General features: G+C 54.1%; 1 protein-coding gene and 2 long non-coding RNA genes across 6 annotated transcripts in view; 2 read left to right on the top strand and 1 right to left on the bottom strand.

The window, feature by feature from the left end:
- Positions 1 to 313: 313 nt before the first annotated feature.
- Positions 314 to 4,153, bottom strand: LOC103351105 (uncharacterized). 4 transcript variants are annotated; one of them, XR_016217576.1, is made up of 3 exons: positions 4,135 to 4,153; positions 823 to 1,011; positions 314 to 598 (listed from the first exon to the last, which is right to left on the bottom strand). It is a non-coding gene; the product is annotated as an uncharacterized LOC103351105 (long non-coding RNA). The 4 variants fall into 4 exon arrangements; XR_016217575.1 differs by lacking the exon at positions 4,135 to 4,153 and adding an exon at positions 1,564 to 2,358; XR_007910421.3 differs by lacking the exon at positions 4,135 to 4,153 and adding an exon at positions 1,243 to 1,502 and having other exon boundaries at positions 823 to 1,154.
- On the top strand, positions 4,149 to 5,779 carry LOC149123105 (uncharacterized). The gene is made up of 2 exons (XR_016217577.1): positions 4,149 to 4,303; positions 5,070 to 5,779. It is a non-coding gene; the product is annotated as an uncharacterized LOC149123105 (long non-coding RNA).
- Positions 5,780 to 9,468: 3,689 nt separating this feature from the next.
- The window catches only part of ONECUT1 (one cut homeobox 1), a 45,518-nt gene continuing 34,136 nt past the window's right edge, over positions 9,469 to 20,850 (top strand). The window contains exon 1 of the mRNA XM_002717743.6: positions 9,469 to 11,055. Within this exon, the coding sequence (XP_002717789.2) occupies positions 9,951 to 11,055 (1,105 nt within the window). The 5' untranslated portion in view covers positions 9,469 to 9,950. The remainder of the gene's footprint in view (positions 11,056 to 20,850) is intronic.

Genomic DNA, 20,850 nt, shown 5'->3' with positions numbered 1-20,850 from the left:
AAGTTAAAGGCACGGCACAGGGCACCCAGCCTTCTACTGCAGCGAGGCAGAACTGAGAACTGCCTCGCTGGCCCGGCGCTGTCACCGAAAGAGACGCGGAAATGTCTTCTCATCACGTACAAAGCAGCGCCCAAGTCCGACGGCGAGCTCACCTCCGTGTAGGAGGCACCCTGGCTCTGCCATCGCACTTCCCAGCCACCCTCTCGGCGCTTCCTCCGGGTGTTTCCAGGCAAATGAAAGGAGCGGGATTCGAGATCGAGATCGTAAATTATTTTGTTCAGCCTTCTGTCTTTTTTATGAAAATAAAATCCAACACTTTGTCATTTTTAATCACATAAGCAGACAATAAATCTAATTCCTATATTGATTTTTGTTCCAGAATCAAGTGATTTTCTGCAGTGTCTGTTGTGTTTCCGAGGCAGGGCAGATTGCGTGGCGATGAGGCTGGGTCTCCGCGAGCCAGGGCTTATCTGGAACACGCAGTTGATGGTGGACTTTGAAGTCTGACAGCAGAGAAGGGATTCTTCCTGGGTGGCAGGAAGTTCGGGTTTTGTCTAATTATCTTGATAATGGTCTCCACTGGGCCACCCTTGGTGTTCTAGGAAAGATGAAAGGTTTTGCTGGTGCTTTTAGGGATTACTGCCTTAGAAATTTATTTATTTAGCAAAATAAAATCAAATCAAAACGAATCAAAAAATGTGCTGATGCCAGGGGCCCGGATGGCACTGGGGGCGTTAGCAAGGGGAACGGGCCCACCATAAACACTAAGTTCCAGACTCGGGGCCTGCGCCGACCAGGAAGGGAATGGTAGGCGAGACCCACCTGGGAGGCGTCAGTTATGGCCAGTTACAGCGCCAAGGCCTCTCCCAAGCGCAGGCGATCCCTTTGCATCCTGCCGCACACCTGCCCCTCCGCTTTTTCAGAAACAGGGCTCATTTCCGTCGGTGCCAGATACACTTGGCGTCTTTCATATAAAAAGCTGTAGGTTCACAGACTCCCCCGGGCCTCCATCTAGGGAAGAGGGGTGGGGAAGGAAGGAAGAAAGCAGAAGAGAAAAATAAGAGGCGGAGAAAAGGAATGAGGAAAAGGAGGGAGGGAGGAAGGGACACGGAGAAAGAGAAGGAGGGGAGGGAAGGGGCTTGGAGATGAAGGGGCTGAAATGGAAGAAAGAAAACGGTGAGAAGGATGATGGCGGGAGAGCAGATTTTTAACAGACTTAATAAGGAAAATACACAAAATTACCCGGTTCCTCCGAGGGAAACTGGTTGCCCTTGTGCACCACCCGCCTTCTTCTGCCGCTGCCCATCTTCTCTTCTCCCTCTACGCACTGAATAAATGCCCCCGGCCTCCTCCACAGCTCCAAAAACCTAAACCCGGGGCGCGCTGCCAGGCGGGAACCGCCACGCACCTCCCTAGCATCCGCGGCACTGCCCCCACCCCGGGCTGCCAGGGCCTCCGCCTCCTGGCGCCGTAGACCCTGGCTGGGGGAAGGGGCCCGGTGGCTCTACGCCCAGCAGAGCGGGGGATGGGACCTGGGCTTGCTATTGACCCTGAGGCTCTGACCTTTCCTGCTGTCCGCCAGGATCAGGCTTTAACCTTTCCCTTCCCCGCTCTGGGCCCTCCCGGCTCTCGGTGGCCCTCTGCTAAGGAGAAAGGGTGGATATTTGCGGCTGATAGGGCAGGCGGCGCGGCCCAGACCCCACGCTCCAGAACCCGGAGCCCAGAGGATCCCGCGCTGCCTGGGCCCTGTTAAGCCGCCTGGCCGGGCATTGGATTTGGGGAGGCGCCGGGGAGGAGAGAACGTGCCTCCACAGTTTCCCGCCCCTGTTTGGAACACCCTCGCTTCCAGTAAAGCGTCCCCTCTCCTGCTCAGGCACCAGCCAACAAGGTGCATTTCGGGGATCCACGGGCGGCAGGCAACAGTGCAGATCCGCACCTGCGCCCCGCACAGAGCCAAAGCTGTTGACTCCTGACCACCTGCGGGTGCCAAAAGGAACCAGTGATGAAATCGGGCAAAGTCCCAGACCGCTGGGCCCCACTGACCTGACTCCCGGCCCCCGCCAGGACAGCAAGGACCAACCCCAAGCCCGCTCCATTCCACCCAAGTCCAAAAGCTTCTCCGACCGGCGTCCCAGAGGGCTCCCCCGCCGGGGACTGGGAGAGAGGGGGCGGCAAACCGGAGGCGGCTGCGGCGGGTGGAGGCCCCCAGTCCCCTAGCTCTCCGAGGCTTGGGGTTTTCGCGGTCTCCCCAGCTGGAGCCGGGGCCGCCAGGAGCCGAGAGCGTTGGGTTCAAATGCATCAAGGCTCTGAAGTCATTTATCCGGTTTCATAAATAATTTTCTTATTACACTTAAGTCCAATTCCTGCCCCCTTCCCGTTTTTATTGCGGGGTTTCAGTGGCTAAAAAGTTTCTAAGTCGGTGGGCCGTTGTTTTCCTTTTTCCATCATTAACATCATTAATATAAGCTATCAATAACCCTGTCGTTGGGAGCCGAGTTTCACGGTATTGATCCACGCAGCTATTCATCTCTGCCATGCAAGACACGGAATAATTTTCGCATTACAGTAGCTTGGATTTGCTTTTAATTCATATTTAAAGCTGCAACCGGCTCAGTGGAATGCTCTGCGAAAGACTAGAGGCGCCTAATTAATAATAAGTTAGAAACGAAGGAAGGCACCGGCGAATAAATAATTAATACAGACATCTATGTCTCTTTGAATATTGCTCCTTTAAAAATTTAGACTTACCAGGACCATACTGTAAGTCTGCAATTTATATTGCGGGGATGATTTAAGAAAGCTATTTTTTTTCCTTGAAATACAATACTAAATTATTTACAGTGTTTTGCAAACCTAAGTTCCTTCATTAGCCAGCCCCTCTGGTTTATTCCTTCCAGGTGGAAAATACCATTTTTAAAAAAAAACTAATCATAATAAGAATCATCAACTTCTGACATGAACTGCCAGCTGAGTTTTGTTTCTGATGGCTTGAGTAGGGGGGCAGGATGGTGGGAGAGCGAGTGTGGGGGTCCCTGTAGGTCCCCAGCCCTAGACAGCTGCTGGCAGCTGCCTTGATTGAGGTTTTGTTATAGACAGAAAACACCAAAAACTATAGTCATTGGCCAGTGACTTGGGGCATCCACTGGTGCTGCAAGGATGCATTTAAGGTTACTCGGGGGTCCTTAAATAGCCCCAGGAGACAGGGATCTAGGATTTGGAGGGTCCTGGGTTCTCCCCATGGCTTAAAAAATTAGGGATTTTTGGAGAAGGGCTATTTAAAGCCAAGATCAGATTCCTGACTAGCTAGGATTACAGTGGGCTAGAGGAGAATAACATTCAAGGAGATAGGAGTGACTGAAAATCGGAGGAGGTTTTTGTGTGAGAGACACTAGGATTTGTTTGCAATGTTGTTAGCAATATTGATTTTTTTTTTTGTTACTTGGATTAATGTATGTTAAACAGGAAAATGCAAGCATTAGTCAAGTACATTATAATCATCTATCGTTGAGAGCAAAGTTTCTTAGATGGGTGGCAGAGACCTGGGACTTGGAGGTAGTTCCCAGGGCTCCCCGCCTTGTAGCCTGGGGTCCGGGCAGTGTGGGGAGAAGGAAAAGGCTTTGCCTCCAGCTCACTCTGGCTCTCCCCTTTTTTGGAATTATCACCTCATTTTTAAGCAGCACAATACCTAGGTTCAGCACCTGCCTGTCTGTGGAGCCAACCAATTAGAAGAACCAAGGGGACAGAGGTGTTCTCGACCTCTGGGGTCCCCAAGGCTCCCCACCCAACCTGCCCATCAGCCCTGCCTCCAGGTCTGTAGTCCTGGGTGACCACCCTTTCAACCTTCTGGGATCTCAGATTTGGGTTGGAGGCTCCTTGCAGCAGAGGGCCGGGCGTGGCATACAACTCCCTGCCTTCCCTCACCCAGACAAAGACACACACAGGGACACACACCTGTTTGTCCAGAAAAGGACACAGGAAGGGGAGGAAGACTAGAGCAGCTGTTAAGGAGCATCTGGATACCCCCTGTCCCCACTTCCCTCTTCAAGCCTGGAACCCTGGGAGCTGGTCCCCCCAGAGTGGGAGGCTGAAGTCCCCACCACCACCACAGCAGTCCGCCAGAACGTTCCCTGTTACCTTCCCCAAAGCCGGCAAGCCCTGCTGCCCTGCCTGGCCCCCGGGGGCGGGGGGGTAGGAACCAAAGCCAGTCTCTTGGCTTTTCCTCTTTACCCCCTCTTTCCCGACCCGGGTCACCCCATTTCTGGACCCGGAGACGCACGCAGCAGAACTCGCCGAAAAGATGAAGGTCTTTGCTGGGCTCCACAGAAACGAAAGGGCAGGCGCTTGGGTTTTGATTGGGTTCAGGAAGGGGCGGCGGGGTGAGAGTTCAGGAAAAAGGCCACTGGGCGCTTGGCGACTCCATAATCCTACGCCTGGATGGCGCTAGGGCCAAAAGGCAGGCGGCTGACCCGGAGTCCCCAGGGTCCGGATCCCGCAGGCTGGTTCTCATGCCAGCTAAGGATAGGGGTGAGGGGAGGTGAGGAGGTCAAGACCTGGAAGGACACGACAGGGCCAGAAGGGCAGGAGAAGGCGGCAGCGCGTGCCAAGTGCGCGGTGGGTGGAGGGACCACGAGGAGGCTTGCCCTGGAGAAAGAAAAGGCCTGATGCTAGCCGAGCAGGCCGGGCAGTGAGGCGCGGGCGAGGGATGGGGAGCGCAGAACCCTGGCGTTTTATTTTTAAATCTTCTAGGTGTCTGCGGGTCAAATAAAGACAAGGGCGGTAACGATTATTCTGTTAAATCTATGGTACTTGACTGCGCAAACACTAATTGATTAGCCACCAAAATGATTTGTTTAAAGAGTTTTCCTTCCCAAGTGTCGCTGCTGCTCTCGGGCCGGGCCCGGCGTTCCCCGGCGCGGTCTGGAGAACACCGCCAAGTGGGCGGTGCGCCCAGGGCCGCCGAGCCCGCCAGCGGCGGAGGGTGCCGTGGCAGGTTCACGCCCGCGGACCCGGGGCTCCCGGCTGCGCAGGGACCAGCGAGCCGCGACTTGAGCCCTTCCTCATCCCTCCAGGGCGGGCGCGCAGCGGAGGGCCGTCGTGCACCTGGAGACCGTCTCGCCCTTCGCCTGGCCTCACTTGGGTCGCTTTGAACCAGGCCCCCTCCTTTTCCCGCCCTGCTGTCCCTCCAGCTTCAGCCTTGTCACTCTCTCTTCTCGCGCGCCGCTCGTCCAGGGCAGACCCGCAGATGGGCAGGCGCCCGAAGATGAGCCGCTCCAAATCTGGAAAATTCCTCGCTCTAGGCGGCCTGAGCCAACCTCCTTAGTTACACACTTCAACGATATAAAGTTGGGCCCAAAAAAGAGAAAAGCTACTGAAAGGATGGCGAATGATGGTCAGCTCCCCCAGAGGTGGGCAGTCGGTGGCCAGAGAGTCATTTGGGAACCTCGAACCCCTGCCTCAGCGCCACAGCGGACTTCTCCCCACAGTGCTCTTGGCTTGAACCGTCCAAAGGCCCTCCGCCAAGCGAACTCCCGCCAGAACGAGTCTGACCCCGGAACAAGCCCTCCTAATTGGAGCGAGGGTGCAGGACAGCTAGCTATGCCCAGGATGGTAACCAGAGGCACTCGCAGAGTGGCCGGACGTCCTCCGAAGGCTTCGAGATCGCCCTCGCAGCTCCTGGACCCGTATCGCAGCGGAATGCTCAGGAGCCACCAGCTCTCCCGCAGGTCCTCTTTGAGAAGTGGGGAAAAAAAGGAAGTGCAAAATTGCTGAGTTAGAAAAATATATTTTTCATGAGCCAAGAAACAGGATTTAAGAAGGAAAAAAAGTTAACAGATGAAGAAAAACTACACACTACATAGGAGGTTAAAGACTGAACAGGGGGGCTGGAATAATTGGTTATCACTTCCAAGGATAAATCTTTGACTAATTTTAAAAATGGTTTTCAATAGTGAAACACCAGGCCACCTTCTTCTAGATTTCCTGAGGTTCTCTTCTAAGTCAACAATATTCTCAAAATTTCTCCTGCGGTGGGAGACTGCACAAGGAGACAGGAGAGCTTGGCAGGAGGCATCCAGGACCAAATCCTCTACCACTAATTCCCAAGTGCTCCACTGTGGCCAGATCCCTAAGAAGTGGTTCCTCACCCTGAGTGTAAGTCTAGCCTGGCTACAAGGCATGAGAAATGCTGGCAGGCTGTGAAGGGGTCAGCCTCTCCCTGGTGCCTTAGGTGAGGGAATGTACCCTAGAACCTGGGATTGCTGTTTGTGAGGCCAAGAAATGAGAGGGGGGCATTTGATGGCTCAGAGAGGCTAGAAACATTTCTTCAGAATGGTCCTGAAAACTGAGACTGGGCCATATGTTACGTCTCTGACTCTGAGACTGATGGAAGGCTCTCCAGAACCTTCTGTGGCCAGCACTGGGAGGAACAGTCTTATTCATCATTTTTTCTTTTCTGAGCCTGGTGTGGTTGCATGGCAAGCTCCAGCCTACCCAGCAAAAGGATTGCACCTGTCCTCCCCACCCCCTAAGGCTCTTTTCCTGTTATTTACAAAATAAACATTGATATCTTCCTTTCCTGAAAATACTGCCAGCAATGAGCATCCAGTTGATAGTCTTCCACTTAAAATATATATATACTTGTATGTAATTGTTTCATTGTTAATTGTTATTAACTTGTATGTAATTGTTGGTTGATATTATTTTTTTCTTTAAACACTGTGCAGCTACTCCAAATCTAAGCAGCTAATAAGTAATAATACACCTTGACCTACCAAATTTCAAGCAATCGTCCCTTGCGCTTTCATTCCTTCACGCACCCAGAGTGAATCACCTGGGTGCTGAGGCGTTGTGCTGGGCACAGGATTGGGAAAAGGAGAGGGACAAAAAGTAATCCCACCCAGCACCCCTTCCCAGACCATTCCCTCTGCTCCCAGAGCAACCGCGGGGTGGGGGTGGGGGGATGATCCCAGCCCTCTCCTAACCAGTGCACACTCACCTGAACTAGACCTGAGAAGAGCGTCCTTCCTACACATCCCACATCCTGAGGAAGAGGGAAATTGGCTGAGAGGTCAAGAATATGCCATTTCTGATTGAGAAATCACTGCAACTCAGTTAACTATGGGAAAACAAAGATTAAATAAAAGGTATGCATAGCCAAGAAAAATGAGGGAGATTTGCAAACTAAAATAATCCTGCACTTGCATTTTTAAAAATGTTTTAGAAAAAAAAAAGTCAAATGAAACATTAAACTGAACCAGCCCAGCCCTTACTAAATTTGTGCAAATCTTTCCCTTGCTCCCCCCCCCTTTCTTAAAATCCCTGGGGGGGAGGGGTTGAGCTCACCTGATCCCAGCCCCCTTCAGGTGGCTTCCAGAGGTTCAGCTGGGAGCTGCCAAACAAGGAGGCTTCCCAGATCAAGTCCCTAATTAGTGATACGAAGAGAAAACCATGAACAATTTGTGCACTTGGTGGTATTTACTTCTTGCTTTCTTTTAACAAACTGCCTTTTGGGAAGACAGTTGTCATAGGGCAAATCAATCATTTCAGCAGGATTAAAAATATGGGGGGTGCGGGGTATGCACAGGGACACAGAGCTGAGCTCAAAGGCTGATGCTACTTAACTCATCATTGGGTCTCAAAGGAGAGCCCAGCCAAATGTATACCTTGTAGAAGAGGACAAAAACAATAAACAAGAATAATCTGTTTTATGCTTTTGTATACAGATAGGAGTTTAAACAGAGTAACTTTGTTTTCTGAGTTCCTTTATGCTAGTGTCATTTTCCCAAAGGCCTTTTCCTCTCCAGGGGCCCTAAATTCTTAGCCCTTCACTGTGCAAGTAAATATGAAGCCCACTGAGACTTCCCTTTGCAGGGCCTCCACACACATTGGGGTTGGGGAGGAGTGTGTCTGGGGCTGAAACTAGCTGTAGTACCCAGTTCCTGGGCCACAGCCACTTTCAAGGATGTCCTAGTGACAATACCCACTCACCTTGACCTCCCTGGTTCATGACATTGCTCTCAGATACGGGCCTGCTCCTGCCTTAGCTGATGGGGACCTCTCCCCAGGGGTTGTTGAGCTCAAGCCTTTGTCCTGAGGATCCAAGGGCCACCACAACCAGCGATGCCAGACCTGGCCTCTGCTGGGAGTGCTGGGAGCATTTGCAGTGGAGACACGGCTGGTGGGCTCCAGCCCAGGGCCCCAACAAACAAATCTACAGACTGTGATGGGCCCAATGCAGGCCACACACATCATGTTCCACCTCTGGGTCCAGGAGGCTGTCCCCATTGTGACCACTGGTCGCCGGGGGCTGAGGCTCAGCACTGACCCGGCTGTAACTGCCAAGGACTGGACAATGGGCACATCTGTCCTTTCTCTGACGGATGAAAGCACCTAAGCAGACACGCTCTGCCTTTTGTTACGGATTTTTCCCCTTTCTTTCATCAATGAAAGGAAGCCGCACGGCATGTGGCAGCCGGGTGTAAGTGCCACTCTGGGAGCCTCCCCACGCGTCCCCACCAGGCCTAAGACCAGGTTCGATCCCGGACTGGAGCGTGACTGTGGGAAGGGCGTAATTACGCTCAAAGCTGAATTGATTTTCAAAGCTGGAGGCTTCTCTGGGGGACGCCGGGAAGAAGGTTTCCTCGTGGGCAGAACGGAGACCCGCATGCCTACGTCCACCCTGCCTGCCGCAGGACTGGCCGGGCAGCGGTCTCTGGATGCTGCTCCAGGAGGGCCGTGGGCACCCGGAAGTTAACGTAGAAACCCACCGGGGCGCTCGCTCCCCTCCCCACACCCGCCACGCGCCGAGTCAGCGGCAAAGCGGGCGCACAGCCTTAATTAGAAGCGGAGCGAGAGACGGACCCAGGCGGCCGGGGACAGCGAGGTATGGCCCAGATCGGGACCTCGGCTCTGAGCGCTCCTCTGTCTAGGGCGCGGATGAGGAAGGGTGGCCAGGAGGACGGAGGGTGCAGGGTCAGCGGCCACCGAGCTGCCTCGGGGCCTTTAAGATATCTGGACCATTGAAGGGTGGGGGAGTGCGGACCCTCGGCAGCGCGCCGGGAAATGAAGCCTCGCTGGCCAGGCGGATGGGCTGAGGACGCAGTCCCCCGGTCTGCGGGTCACCTGCACCGCGGAGAGAGAGGGGGCGACGGCTTTCCAGGCAGGGCGCGCCCACCGCGGTGGGAACCGGGCACTGGCGCCAGCCCACCCGCGCCAAGGGGGACGAGCGGGCCACGAGTCTCCCGACACTGTGGCGGCAGCACCAGGTCGCCTCCGCGCCTGTCTTTCGCACGTGCCCGCGGCTCCCAGGCCATCCGGTGCTGCCGGGGAGGCGCACGGCCCCCTCCTTCATTTGCACGGGGACGTCACGGGCCCGGGCGCGCGGGGACCGAGGGGGTGGGGCCGAGCCGCGCGCATGCGCCCTGCGCCCGGCGGGCGTGAGGGCGGGCCGCGGTGGCGGCGGCGGCGGCGGCCACGGCGGCGGCAGCGGCGGCGGCGGCGGGCAGCGAGCGAACCGCGGCCAGAGAGAGTCTGCAGCAGTAACCGAGCCATGGCTCGAGCTGGCGAGCGGCGAGGGCAGGCAGCAGCCGCGGCGGGCGCGCGGGCCGCGTCCGGGGAGCCAGGGGCCTCACAATTCTGAGAGGGGCGAGAGGGGGCTGAGGGCGGGAGGGTTAGGGGGCACCGCGCTCTCCCAACGGCGCGGATCGTTTTTTTGGAAATTAATATTAAAAAAAAGCCGAGGACGCAGAGGGGAAGGTGGGGGCAAGAAGGAAGGCGAGACACACACACACACACGCACGCACACACGCACAGAGACACAGAGCCCACAACGAGAGGAAGGCAGGAAGCAACATTCGCCGGCAGCCGATGTGAAGACCGGACTCCGTGCGCCCCTCGCCGCCTCTGCCCGACCACATCGATGTGGTGTCCGCCGCCCGTTCGCCCGGATCACGATGAACGCGCAGCTGACCATGGAGGCGATCGGCGAGCTGCACGCGGTGAGCCATGAGCCGGTGCCCGCCCCGGCCGACCTGCTGGGCGGCAGCCCCCACGCGCGCAGCTCCGTGGCACACCGCGGCAGCCACCTGCCCCCCGCGCACCCGCGCTCCATGGGCATGGCGTCCCTGCTGGACGGCGGCGGCGGCGGCGGCGACTATCACCACCACCACCGGGCCCCCGAGCACAGCCTGGCCGGCCCCCTGCACCCCACCATGACCATGGCCTGCGAGACTCCCCCAGGTATGAGCATGCCCACCACCTACACCACCTTAACCCCTCTGCAACCGCTGCCGCCCATCTCCACCGTCTCGGACAAGTTCCCCCACCATCACCACCACCACCACCACCACCACCACCCGCACCACCACCAGCGCCTGGCGGGCAACGTGAGCGGTAGCTTCACGCTCATGCGGGACGAGCGCGGGCTGGCCTCCATGAATAATCTCTATACCCCCTACCACAAGGACGTGGCCAGCATGGGCCAGAGCCTCTCGCCCCTCTCCGGCTCCGGTCTGGGCGGCATCCACAACTCCCAGCAAGGGCTCCCCCACTACGCCCACCCTGGCGCCGCCATGCCCGCCGACAAGATGCTCACCCCCAACGGTTTTGAAGCCCACCACCCGGCCATGCTTGGCCGCCACGGGGAGCAGCACCTCACGCCCACCTCGGCCGGCATGGTGCCCATCAACGGCCTTCCTCCGCACCACCCCCACGCCCACCTGAACGCCCAGGGCCACGGACAGCTCCTGGGCACGGCCCGGGAGCCCAACCCTTCGGTGACCGGCGCGCAGGTCAGCAATGGAAGTAATTCAGGGCAGATGGAAGAGATCAATACCAAAGAGGTGGCGCAGCGCATCACCACCGAGCTCAAGCGCTACAGCATCCCGCAGGCCATCTTCGCGCAGAGGGTGCTCTGCCGCTCCCAGGGGACCCTCTCGGACCTGCTGCGCAACCCCAAACCCTGGAGCAAACTCAAGTCCGGCCGGGAGACCTTCCGGAGGATGTGGAAGTGGCTGCAGGAGCCGGAGTTCCAGCGCATGTCCGCGCTCCGCTTAGCAGGTGAGCCAGCCCTGAAGCTGGGCGCACGCGGGGATGCCGGGGACCAGGCAGCCCAAGGGACCAAGGGAGGGAGGGAAGGAGAGAGGGCCAGGCGCATTTCATCTTGCCTCCTCCTTTCCTCCAGTTGGAGGTTCACGGGCTCGAAGGGGCCCGCGTGCGGCTGCGGGAGACGACCGCCTGCCTCCTCCAGTTCTCTGCGCCTTGGGCTTTGGAAGGCTCTGGGAGCCCAGCCGCTCGGCCTCGGTGATTGCAAGAACGCATTTGTGCCCGGAAGGGCGCACAGCCCAGGGCTCAGAGAAGTCCGCGCACCCGGCGACACGCGCGGTCTGTGCGCCGCTTTTCGGTTGAGCGCTCGGGGTTCGGGAAGAGGGAAGCGACGCGTGCGTGGAACTGCGTGCGGCTGCTACGGGGCCGCTACTCCTTGGCACACGTCCGGCCCTGGGCAGCAGTGTGCCGGGGCTACCCGTCTGGGTCTGGCTGAACTCGCTGCGTTGACCATCTCTGAGGTCTTTTCATGGGCGCCGGCGTGCTCCGGGGAGCCACGCTCTGAAAGTTTGGGCAAACGTTCCGAAGCCGCGGGGGCAGCAGGGGAGGGGGGAGGTGTCACGGACGCTGCCTGTTACCATGCACTCCGCGAGTGGAACGGGTTTTGCGGAGGATAAGGAACCAGGCAGGCAGTGCCGAAGTCCGGCACAGGCGGCACAGCGATAAGAGAGTTGCCAGCCAACGCAGGGACCGCCTTCGCTGCCCACTCGCTTAGGACTTTGCATTTCGTTTTATTCCTCTTTGTGATCCCCCCCCCCTCGTCTGGATTCCGGAGCAGGATGGTGGGGGTGTGTAAATGACCTCCAAGTCTGAAAGCCAAGCTGAGGGCTCGCGCCCAAACCCTGAGCCTTCCGCGGGAAGGCACCCACGGCGCTGCGCAGACACTGCGCTGGGTTCCCCAGGCGGCCTACGGGCCCATGGGAGGGCTGAGGCCAGCCTGAGAAGCGCCGGGGATTTCAGGCGGATTCCGTGACCCACTGAGGGTGGAGGACCTAACGGGAGATAGAGCCGAGTGCAGCGGAGGGCGGACTGGGTTTCCTGGGACCCGCGCGGAGCTTGCCAAGTTGAGTGACTTCGGGGGTCTGCGCCCCACCACCACCCCATCCTCATCTCAACTGGGCGCCCATGCCTGAGCCTCAGCAAAGAGAAAGGCAAAAGCCGGAATGAGGGTTTGTTAATTAACTGATCGTTCTCCATTAATTCGTCCCTGGAGAACGAGAGGCAGTCAATCCGCCCTGAGCCGGGGGCACTGAGCCGTTTCACAGTCTAAAATCAAAGCGCAAGGCCGGAGCCCCCTCCCCCACTCCGTGCCTGCCAATAAGAAGCCAGGCTGGAGGCTGGTGCCCGGGAACCGGCGCTTACAGCCCAGTGCGACCCGAAGCGCTCCTTGGGGCCTGGGGCCTGTGTCTTGCCAGGGCTTCCAGCCCAGCTCCGAACTCTATTGCCGCGGGAAAAGTCCTAATGCTGCCGGCACCCGGGCTGCAGAGGCATGGGGGTAGGCGCTGACCGAGAAACCCCAGGCCGCCGAGGTTCGGGAGAGGCTGGGGCATAGAAGCTGCTTTCCTTCCGACTTCTTCTTTACCCAAGCAGTCCCCGAGAAATGTGGCAAGGAGGTTGACCTAGTGAAGGGTAGCCTGCACCCCATGATGCCACTTGATCCCAACTTCAGGGACTCTCCTTGCCCCACTGCCTTCTGTCATCTACAGACTACCGGGTTCTGTTCAGACACTGCCCTCAAGCCTTGGAAACCCGGCCTCACACCCTCTGACCTCCAAGCTTGGAGACCCGAACTTCAGGGACCCCGCTGGAGGGGAGGCACCCAAGGTCTGCCTAAGAGCTGGGTGTTGGGTAGCTGCTCTGGGGACCCAAGAGGTCTCCAGAGGGGCCGCTTCCGTAGCCCCCAGCGGCGCCTTATGGTGAGCCATGCTGCCCTCGGCCCAGGCACGTGGTCTTTTCCTCGAAAAAGTGGGAACTCTGAAACCTGGCTGGGATGTCGTCTCTTTCAGTTGTGTTTCTTTGATTTTCAGCACAGAGGGCTGGGACGAGCATGCCTGTGTCCATCAGGGCCTTATGCAAGGAACCTGGAGCAATCCCGCAGCTACAAAAACCACCATTTCCTTCTAAGTCTCTCATTAACATTGTCTTTAAAAAAAAAAAAGTGAAGTCGTTTTTCTGAGCCCTCCAAATGATCAGTGCATTCCCTGAGTAGTTACAGGACACCTTGGCCCTGGCAGCAGAAGCTTAGTGCCTGCTCGCCCCCGCCCCCAGCTCCCACTTGCCGAGGTGCCCCTTGCAACTTTGCTGGGGCAAATGTCCATGTGCACATCCATAGGGGCCAGTGCTCACAGAGGTGGGAGCATGGCTTTTCCAGGTCCCTGTCTGTGTCCCCGTGCCACAGAGTCCAAACACTCTGCCATAGGGACGCCTTCCCCTCCTGAAATTACAGGCTGGTGGAAGATGGGTGAGAGGAGGAAACTCACCAAATTAACTACCTTTTTTTAAAAAAAATCAGTATGTTCTCTCCATGTAATCCTTGCTGCTGCCCCCATTACAGAGCACACTGCTCCTGGTCCCAGGTAGGGTGGGGGACTGGGCTGGGCTGTGTGGGTAGGTGCCCCGCCTCTGACGTGGGCGCCTATCAAGACGCAAGGAGATTAGTTTCCAATTAAAGATTCCAGAAGGCTTCTGCGGTAACTGCCGGCACAGAAGAGGCTGCGACGCTCACCCACCCACCGCGTCGGATTCCCGAGGCAGCAGCGCAGCAGGCTGGAGGTTCAGGCGGGGGATGGGGGGGTACTGGGCCACTCTGACCTTGCCCAACTTGGAGAACAGGACACCTCCAAACTGCATGGGGGTGAGGGGTGCCCAGCTGGGCCTCCAGCACTGGGGCCTGCACCCCCTACCTGTCCTGTGTTTGCCTCCAGCACGACCTGCAGCAGACGCTGGGCTTGGGGGAGAGGGGAGGCAGTCCTGAGAAAGTCCTGCCCAACCCAACCTGGGCCGTGTTTGCCTTGAGTGGCCTTGCGGCCTCGCTGATTGATAACTGGCCCTGAGCAAGTCCATTTGCTTTTTGTTAATGTTTATCCCGGCAGGTGACATTTCAGCTGTCCCCTGCAGGAGTGCCATGCTGGGCCATAGAACAGTACTTCCTCACTCTGCGAATACTCCTGGTTGGGGAGAGAAGCCAGGACTGGGCGTATGGGACATGGGAGCCAGCAGGACTGCGGGGGCCCAAGAGTGGGAGGAGAGGGCGCCAGGCGCTCTGCTGTCCCTGCGCTTGGCCTCCAGGCGCCACACATCCCGAGTCGCGCAGCTGCTCACCGCGCTGTCAGCGTAAACAAAGGGCCAGCGGGGCGCGCCCGACCGTGTCCGCCTCCAAGCCTGGGAGCCAAGGGGGCTGCCTGAGGGGTGCGCCTCTTCCGAAAGCCTGGGGTGGTCTCCTCCCAGTGTTGATCGGGAGAGACGGAGCAATCCAAGAGCCTGCTGGGCCGAAGGGTGGCAGTGCGCTGGGGTAGTCCATGGGGACACATACATACACACACACACACCTGCCCTTTTCAAAACCAAAAGGTATGGCTCTTGGGGACAGTCTCCAGAAAGCCAAGCATCTTTCTCACAGCCCGTGTCTGCCCCTTTGAGGGTGTGGGACAATACTTCTTTCTGTGCAGTGCCCATTAGGGAGCACAAACCCAACGAGGCCAGGAAGGTGGTGGCATGGGGTGAAGACTGTATGGGGGAAACCTGCTTGGGGCTGGTGTGTGTGTGTGTGTGTGTGTGTGTGTGTAGAAGGGTCCCCTGTCGACTGCCCCCCCCCCAGGAGGCCCGATGGCTTTTGTTTGTTGACCTTGGTGTCGTCGCAGCTAGGATGACTGCCAGAGACAATAAACTCCATGGCCTGTTGAGGAGGTATCTGGCTGTCCCACCAGCAGGTGCAGCCCTGAGTGCCTTGAAGAGCGATGCCAGGAGCCCGAGCCACCCCTCTGCCCCAGGGCACGGCGTTCACTGGAGACCCAGCTCAGCTATCTCCGCCTGCCACGGACGCTTGGGTCGGACGGTGCTGACAATAGCACAGCTGTGTTGTAGCAGCAAAGCGACTCATGAGCGCGTCTTTCTTGCTCTCTAAAGCCCAGAGCGCGTCTGTCTTTCTCTTCAGGTCTTGATCCCTCTGTGCGCCAAAGGGAGCTGGATTCCTGTGTCCTGATTCCCTCTCTTTGAGTTCACCTGCTCTGGGCAGGCGAACTGGATGAGCGGCGGAAGCCGCGTGCGCCCCCTGCAGGCCGCGAGGCCCGGTGCCAAGCGAGTGCCTGTTCAGCCCGCTGCAAGAGAGGAGGAATCCGACCGCGTCTTTGTTTTTAGAACCCGGCAGTCCTGGTGATTTTCAAGACGACGACCGTTTTGATAGCAACAGGGTCTGGGGAAGGAAGAGGAGATCCAGAGGCACTGTTGAGGTCCCTACCGATGCCTGAATGTTACTTCTACTGATGGAGGTAACATTTCCGTCCCCACAAAGTATACCCCAACTCTAACCTCCGCAAAGGAGACATGCTTTTGGATTGTCTGTCCGAATTGTACTTTTACTGGCTTCTTGTTGTTATAGAAAAGCAGGGGCAGTGTAGAGAAGGTGACCCTGGCAGTGTGAAGTCAGAGGTTGGGGCTGAAGGATTAGTGGCTCCTTTGTTTCGTGGTTTCCCCTTCCAGCTAACTGACAGGAGTCGGGAGGCAGTCCCGAGGCCTTGAGCTTGGAAGCCTTTGTTTCCTTCCGGGTGCGGTGGGTGAGAAACCAAGGGGAGGCGGCCGAGCCTGGGGCTCCAGGCTCGGCGTCAGGACCCTGGACAGGGCGCCGCCGCGGAGTCGCCCAGCCCAGTTCCTGGCGGCTAGGATACTTTGCCTAAGCTGCAGGGAGAAAACGGAAATTCACCGCAGATACTCAGAAACTTGTGTGTGATATTCACGAGCTCGTCAGACAAATGAGAAAATACCAAACCGCGTCGATCAGATGAGTGATCTTTCGGTCCCTTCACTGCAGCTTTGTGTGTGCGTCCGGGTACACGTGCACACCTGCTTCTGGCATCAGAATTGGTGTCCCTGTGGGTGTGACAGAGGTTGGATCATTAAGCTAAAACGTTCAATTCAGTCCCTTTGATCCGTGCTGGGGAAAATCTATAGTCATCTCTAATCTACGAGGTCTTTAAGGAGGTTGTTACTCGGGTTGTTTTGATGTCATCATTTCCACATTCCTGGCAAATTCAGCTAATCAAACAGAGGCTGCTACGCAAAGTTCTCAGAGGAAATCGTTCTTACAGGGCATATTGGTAAAATGTATTCCTGATTTTCTTTTAAGAAAGAAAATCCTCAAGTCTAAGAAAGGTGAGTAATTAAAGAGGAGGCTCTCAGCTTCCATGGTTAGAGGCCTTGTCCTCCAGCTGAGTACTCTGTGGACTGTCTATATGGGAATATTTAAAGTTGATATTTTAACTCAACCAAAGATCCTTGATGGATGGAATGAGAAATGACTAGTTTCATTTCAGTCCTCACGACAGCAGCAGGATTCCCCACTCTTGACAAAATTGAACGGCCCCCAACCTCGGGAACCAACAGAAAGAGAATCTTATTGGAGTCCTGTTGCCAGTGGATACACCTCTCATAAGGCTGCAGCAAAGTATTCAACAAATATTCATTTGATGTTGTTTTCATTATGTCTCTATTTAAATAAGATTAATAATCCCCTTTGGGAGGAAAAAGCCACCTTATCTTTTATCAATAAGATTTTATGGCTTTTTATTGCAATAACTGCATGCTAGTACTAATAAATGCTAATACTAACAGGACGCTAATACTAATAGTAATAAAGCTTAGTTTCCCCTGAGATTATACGATTGGGCTAGGTGACTAGACCAATCACAGAACAACCTGAGGATTTTGATGACAATATATAAATAGCTTATCATATATGTCCCTCCCAATAAATGATACATTATTATAAAATTGAAACAAAATCTAGAAATTTTCTTCTCCTTTCGTAGTAGCTTCTGAGTAGAACCAGACCCTAAAGTACAGCTCATCAGATTTGTCACAGCCATCGATTAGGAAGGAGCTAAAAGTTTGTTGTGCATGTTTTATCTGTTGAATGTTGTGGTAGGAACATCGATAGTCTCATTTAATTACTCACCAGCTATGCTAGTGGCTCTCAAATCCTACACATTGGAATCACTTGTCTTCGAGACATTGAAGACAAAAAGAAAAAATGATGTCTTGGGCATGGGGATTTTTAAGAACTTTAAGGTGAATTTTATGTGCAGAAAAGTTTGGGGCACCCCTAGACTACATGGAAGTTACCCTTTCCTTTCCTTGGCACTCTCCTCAGTGAAGTTTAATAGTTTGCCTGGGCAACATGGCTGAACAACACTGGTTCCTTGAGCTCAGCTTTCCCAGTTCAAAACCCAGAACCTTCTTACCCTCCAACCCAGGCTTCTATTACCAGTATGGGTCCACCAGGTCAGTGGCAGCAAAATGTGGAAATGTCTGATAAACACCAAATTTAGAAAATCTCTGCATAATGAAGTTCTTGAAATTAGAGAGAGAGTATGTGTGTGTATCTTGCCTCTGGGGCTCTCAAATGGAGTTACTTATGGAAACTTATTTCTTTTTTACTCAAGACTTATAAGAGAGCTATTTTATTGCTCTCCTTTGAAGAAGCAGCCAGAGGGAATGTAATGGAGCTAGACGTGCAACCCAAGTCTCCCTTTCCATTTGTTCACTTAAACAATTATTGATGTGCAAGACACATCTCATTAGATGTGGGTAGGGCTGGTCCATTGGGACCCATGCCTGGAGGAGGGCCCAAGAGCCCAGATCCTCCCAGACTTTCCGGCATTGGTGTTCTGATCAGGGCTTGGGTAGCGCTTACATTTCTTGGCTCTACATCAGGGCCTGCCTCACCATTCCAAAGCTTGCCCATTACTCATGTTTTAGGACTCCACACAAAAAATATATTGAATAAAACTGTATGTGTGTGTGTGTGTGTGTGTGGAGAGAGAGAGAGAGAGAGAGACAGTGAGACAGTGATAGAATGACAGACAGACAGAGGCAGTTGTCCAGAGGGCAACTTACAATTTCCTCAAACCCTGCAAATTTCCAGTCACCCACGCGTTTCTCATCTTCCTTTGCATATGCTAAGGAGTAGTCAGGATCAGCAGTTTCTGAAATCACTGCTTTCGTTTTCACATCTGGTGATGATCTCATAGTCCCAAAGAGAGGTTATCGGAGGAACACAATAAACTGTGTGCTTTTCGCTTTCTTTCCTGTCGTCTTCTAAAACAGATCAATGGGGAGAATTAAATAAACAAACGAAGGAAGCACGCCACCTAGTGACCTCCGTGCTCACTGCAGGTCCCGCAACTGGAGTGCGTGCGAGGAGTGGCTAAAGCGATTCAAGTATTGATGGAGTCACAAAAATCGTTCATTAAGGCAATTTAATCTTTGCTATTAAATGTCCTTTCAATTCATTTGGGGTAATTAAGATGCAGTTAAAGTGATTAAATTCTAATTACTTATGCTAGACAAAGACATATTTGTCACACTAATGCGGTTAACTAAGGACTCAGAAAGAAAGTTAACATTTACTTCAAATGATGCAACTGGAAAAATCAGTTCCTCTTTTCATCATTAATCCAGTGAGCTGGGTGATTATGTAATGGTGCTACAAGCTCATTAAATAGGGGAAGTACTGATTAAAATGACTGCTAGGAGGAAACTTGAAGTGTTTCAGAACCGTTTGGTCAGCATTTCTAGGCAAAATTACTCAGAGTTCTTTCCCGGTGGAGACCCCCAACCCCCAGAGATGGACAGCCCCTGAGTTTTAGCCTGACACTAAAAAGAGGCATGCCTCACAGGATGCTTGCTTTATCAGCCTACAGAGGCTGTTAAACCAAAAGGGTTTGTTTGTTTTCATGATGAAGGGGTTCTGGGATGGAAAGCATGGAGGCAGGTGGGCAGGTATGGGAGGAAGAGAGTTCCTAAAGGGAGCGGCCCCAGAATGAGCATTTCCCCTGCAGGTTTCAGAGGCCACCTTGTGTCCCAGGAATGCCCTTCCTGCTCCCAGTTCCTATCTCACTGCTCTGGATGGACAGGGACAGACTGCCTGCACAGGACTGTGCCACATTCGATTATTATGCACATTCTGACACCTGCCTGGCACCTCTGCTACCAACCAGTCTCTTGTCAGTGTTGTAAAAACCAGCTTCGGTTCTAAACTTCCAGAGCACCGAGGCTATTTTGCCAGTCTCCACATACAGATGCATTTAAACTTGGAGAATTTTTGCCTTCCTCACACAAATGACTTTGAAAGGAGGTGCCTAGTGTTTGCCTGGTAGGGGCCAAAGGAAGGCAGTAGGGTGATCCAAGGACAAGAATGACCCGTGTGATAATTGGGGATTATTTTTTCTGGGAGACTCGCATCTTTTTAGTAGTTAAATTGGCGAGTTGAAACCAGGATTGCGGAGGTGATATCTTCCCCCTGTTTATCCCCTTGAATAATACTATCCCTGATCACTTACTTCATCAGCAAAGGAGCTAAGGTTAGCAAATCCATCAGTCACTTAAGTAAAACAACCACCTTCTAAAAATAAGTTGGTCGGTTTGAATACTTACTGACTCATTGCAGTCTTAAATTACTAAGAAAATAAAGCCTCTGGATTAAGATTCCCGCGCCCTGGAGGAAGGTTCTTGCAGTAATTAGCTCTCAGATCTTGTCAGGGAATTCAGCCTTTCTGGGCCAGCCTCCTTCAGTGGAAAATGAAGGGTTTGGCCCGAGGCTCCCTTCCAGGCCACACCTTCTGTGAGTGGTGGCCTCAGTGATGACTGCGCATCCTCATGAAGCCCAGCTGTACCCGGGTGTCTTATCTCAGTTTACAGCTTTGTCCCCAACATCAGGACTCAGCAGGCCAGGCTCCCCTCTCAGGAGGTCAAGTGAACATAGGTGATGCAGTCAGAAGTGCTGCCTTCTGGCACAGAAGCACCTGTGTCCCTGTAACACAGTTGCTGGCAAAGATAGGGACCATTAGAAGCTCTTACGCACTGCTGCCAGGCTTGTAAATTGGCAAACTTGATTTAAGAAACTGATTTGGCTTCATCTTATAACCCTGGACCTCCACATATCTAGCAGTTCTACTCACTGGTACCTACTTGTATTTTAGATAAACTCACAAATACTCCTAGAGATGTGAAAAGACTAAAAATAGAAAAATTATTCCTAGAGAGAAGAAAACACCTGGAAACACCCTAAATGTTCACTAACAAGGAATGCATACATAGATCTTGATGCAGTCATGTAGTGCAATAGTGTACTGTGAGGGCAAGATTGAGCCACAGTTATACACGGCATCGCTAAGTCTTGGGAAGAATATTGAGCTTTTTTTTTTTTCAGTTAAAACTGTAGAAAACCACATCAGAGCAAAGCCATTTTTTATGAAGCGCAAAAGCAAGCAGCACTGAACAGCTCATTGTTTAAGATGCATAGATGTGTGCAGAAATTACTTTTTAAAAGCCAGAATAATACAAAATCAGGAGAGTGCTTACCTTTGAAAGGGAAAGGTCAGAGATCAGGAGCGAGAACCAGGTGTAGCATCACAAGACAGCGAACTTTCTAGTTCTTTTCTTGGGCGGCAGCCTCATAGGTACTTTTTGTTACTGTGCTTCTGATGTTACATACACTACATATGGTTTTGCAAGCAGCAGCTAGTTTTTTAACTT

Source organism: Oryctolagus cuniculus, chromosome 12 (assembly GCF_051225735.1).
Source record: "Oryctolagus cuniculus isolate XC-2025 breed Fujian yellow rabbit chromosome 12, ASM5122573v1, whole genome shotgun sequence".
In the NCBI taxonomy this organism is placed as follows: domain Eukaryota; kingdom Metazoa; phylum Chordata; class Mammalia; order Lagomorpha; family Leporidae; genus Oryctolagus; species Oryctolagus cuniculus.
The sequence above is the reverse complement of the archived record's forward strand: the minus strand, read 5'-3'. Positions and strand labels throughout refer to the sequence as shown.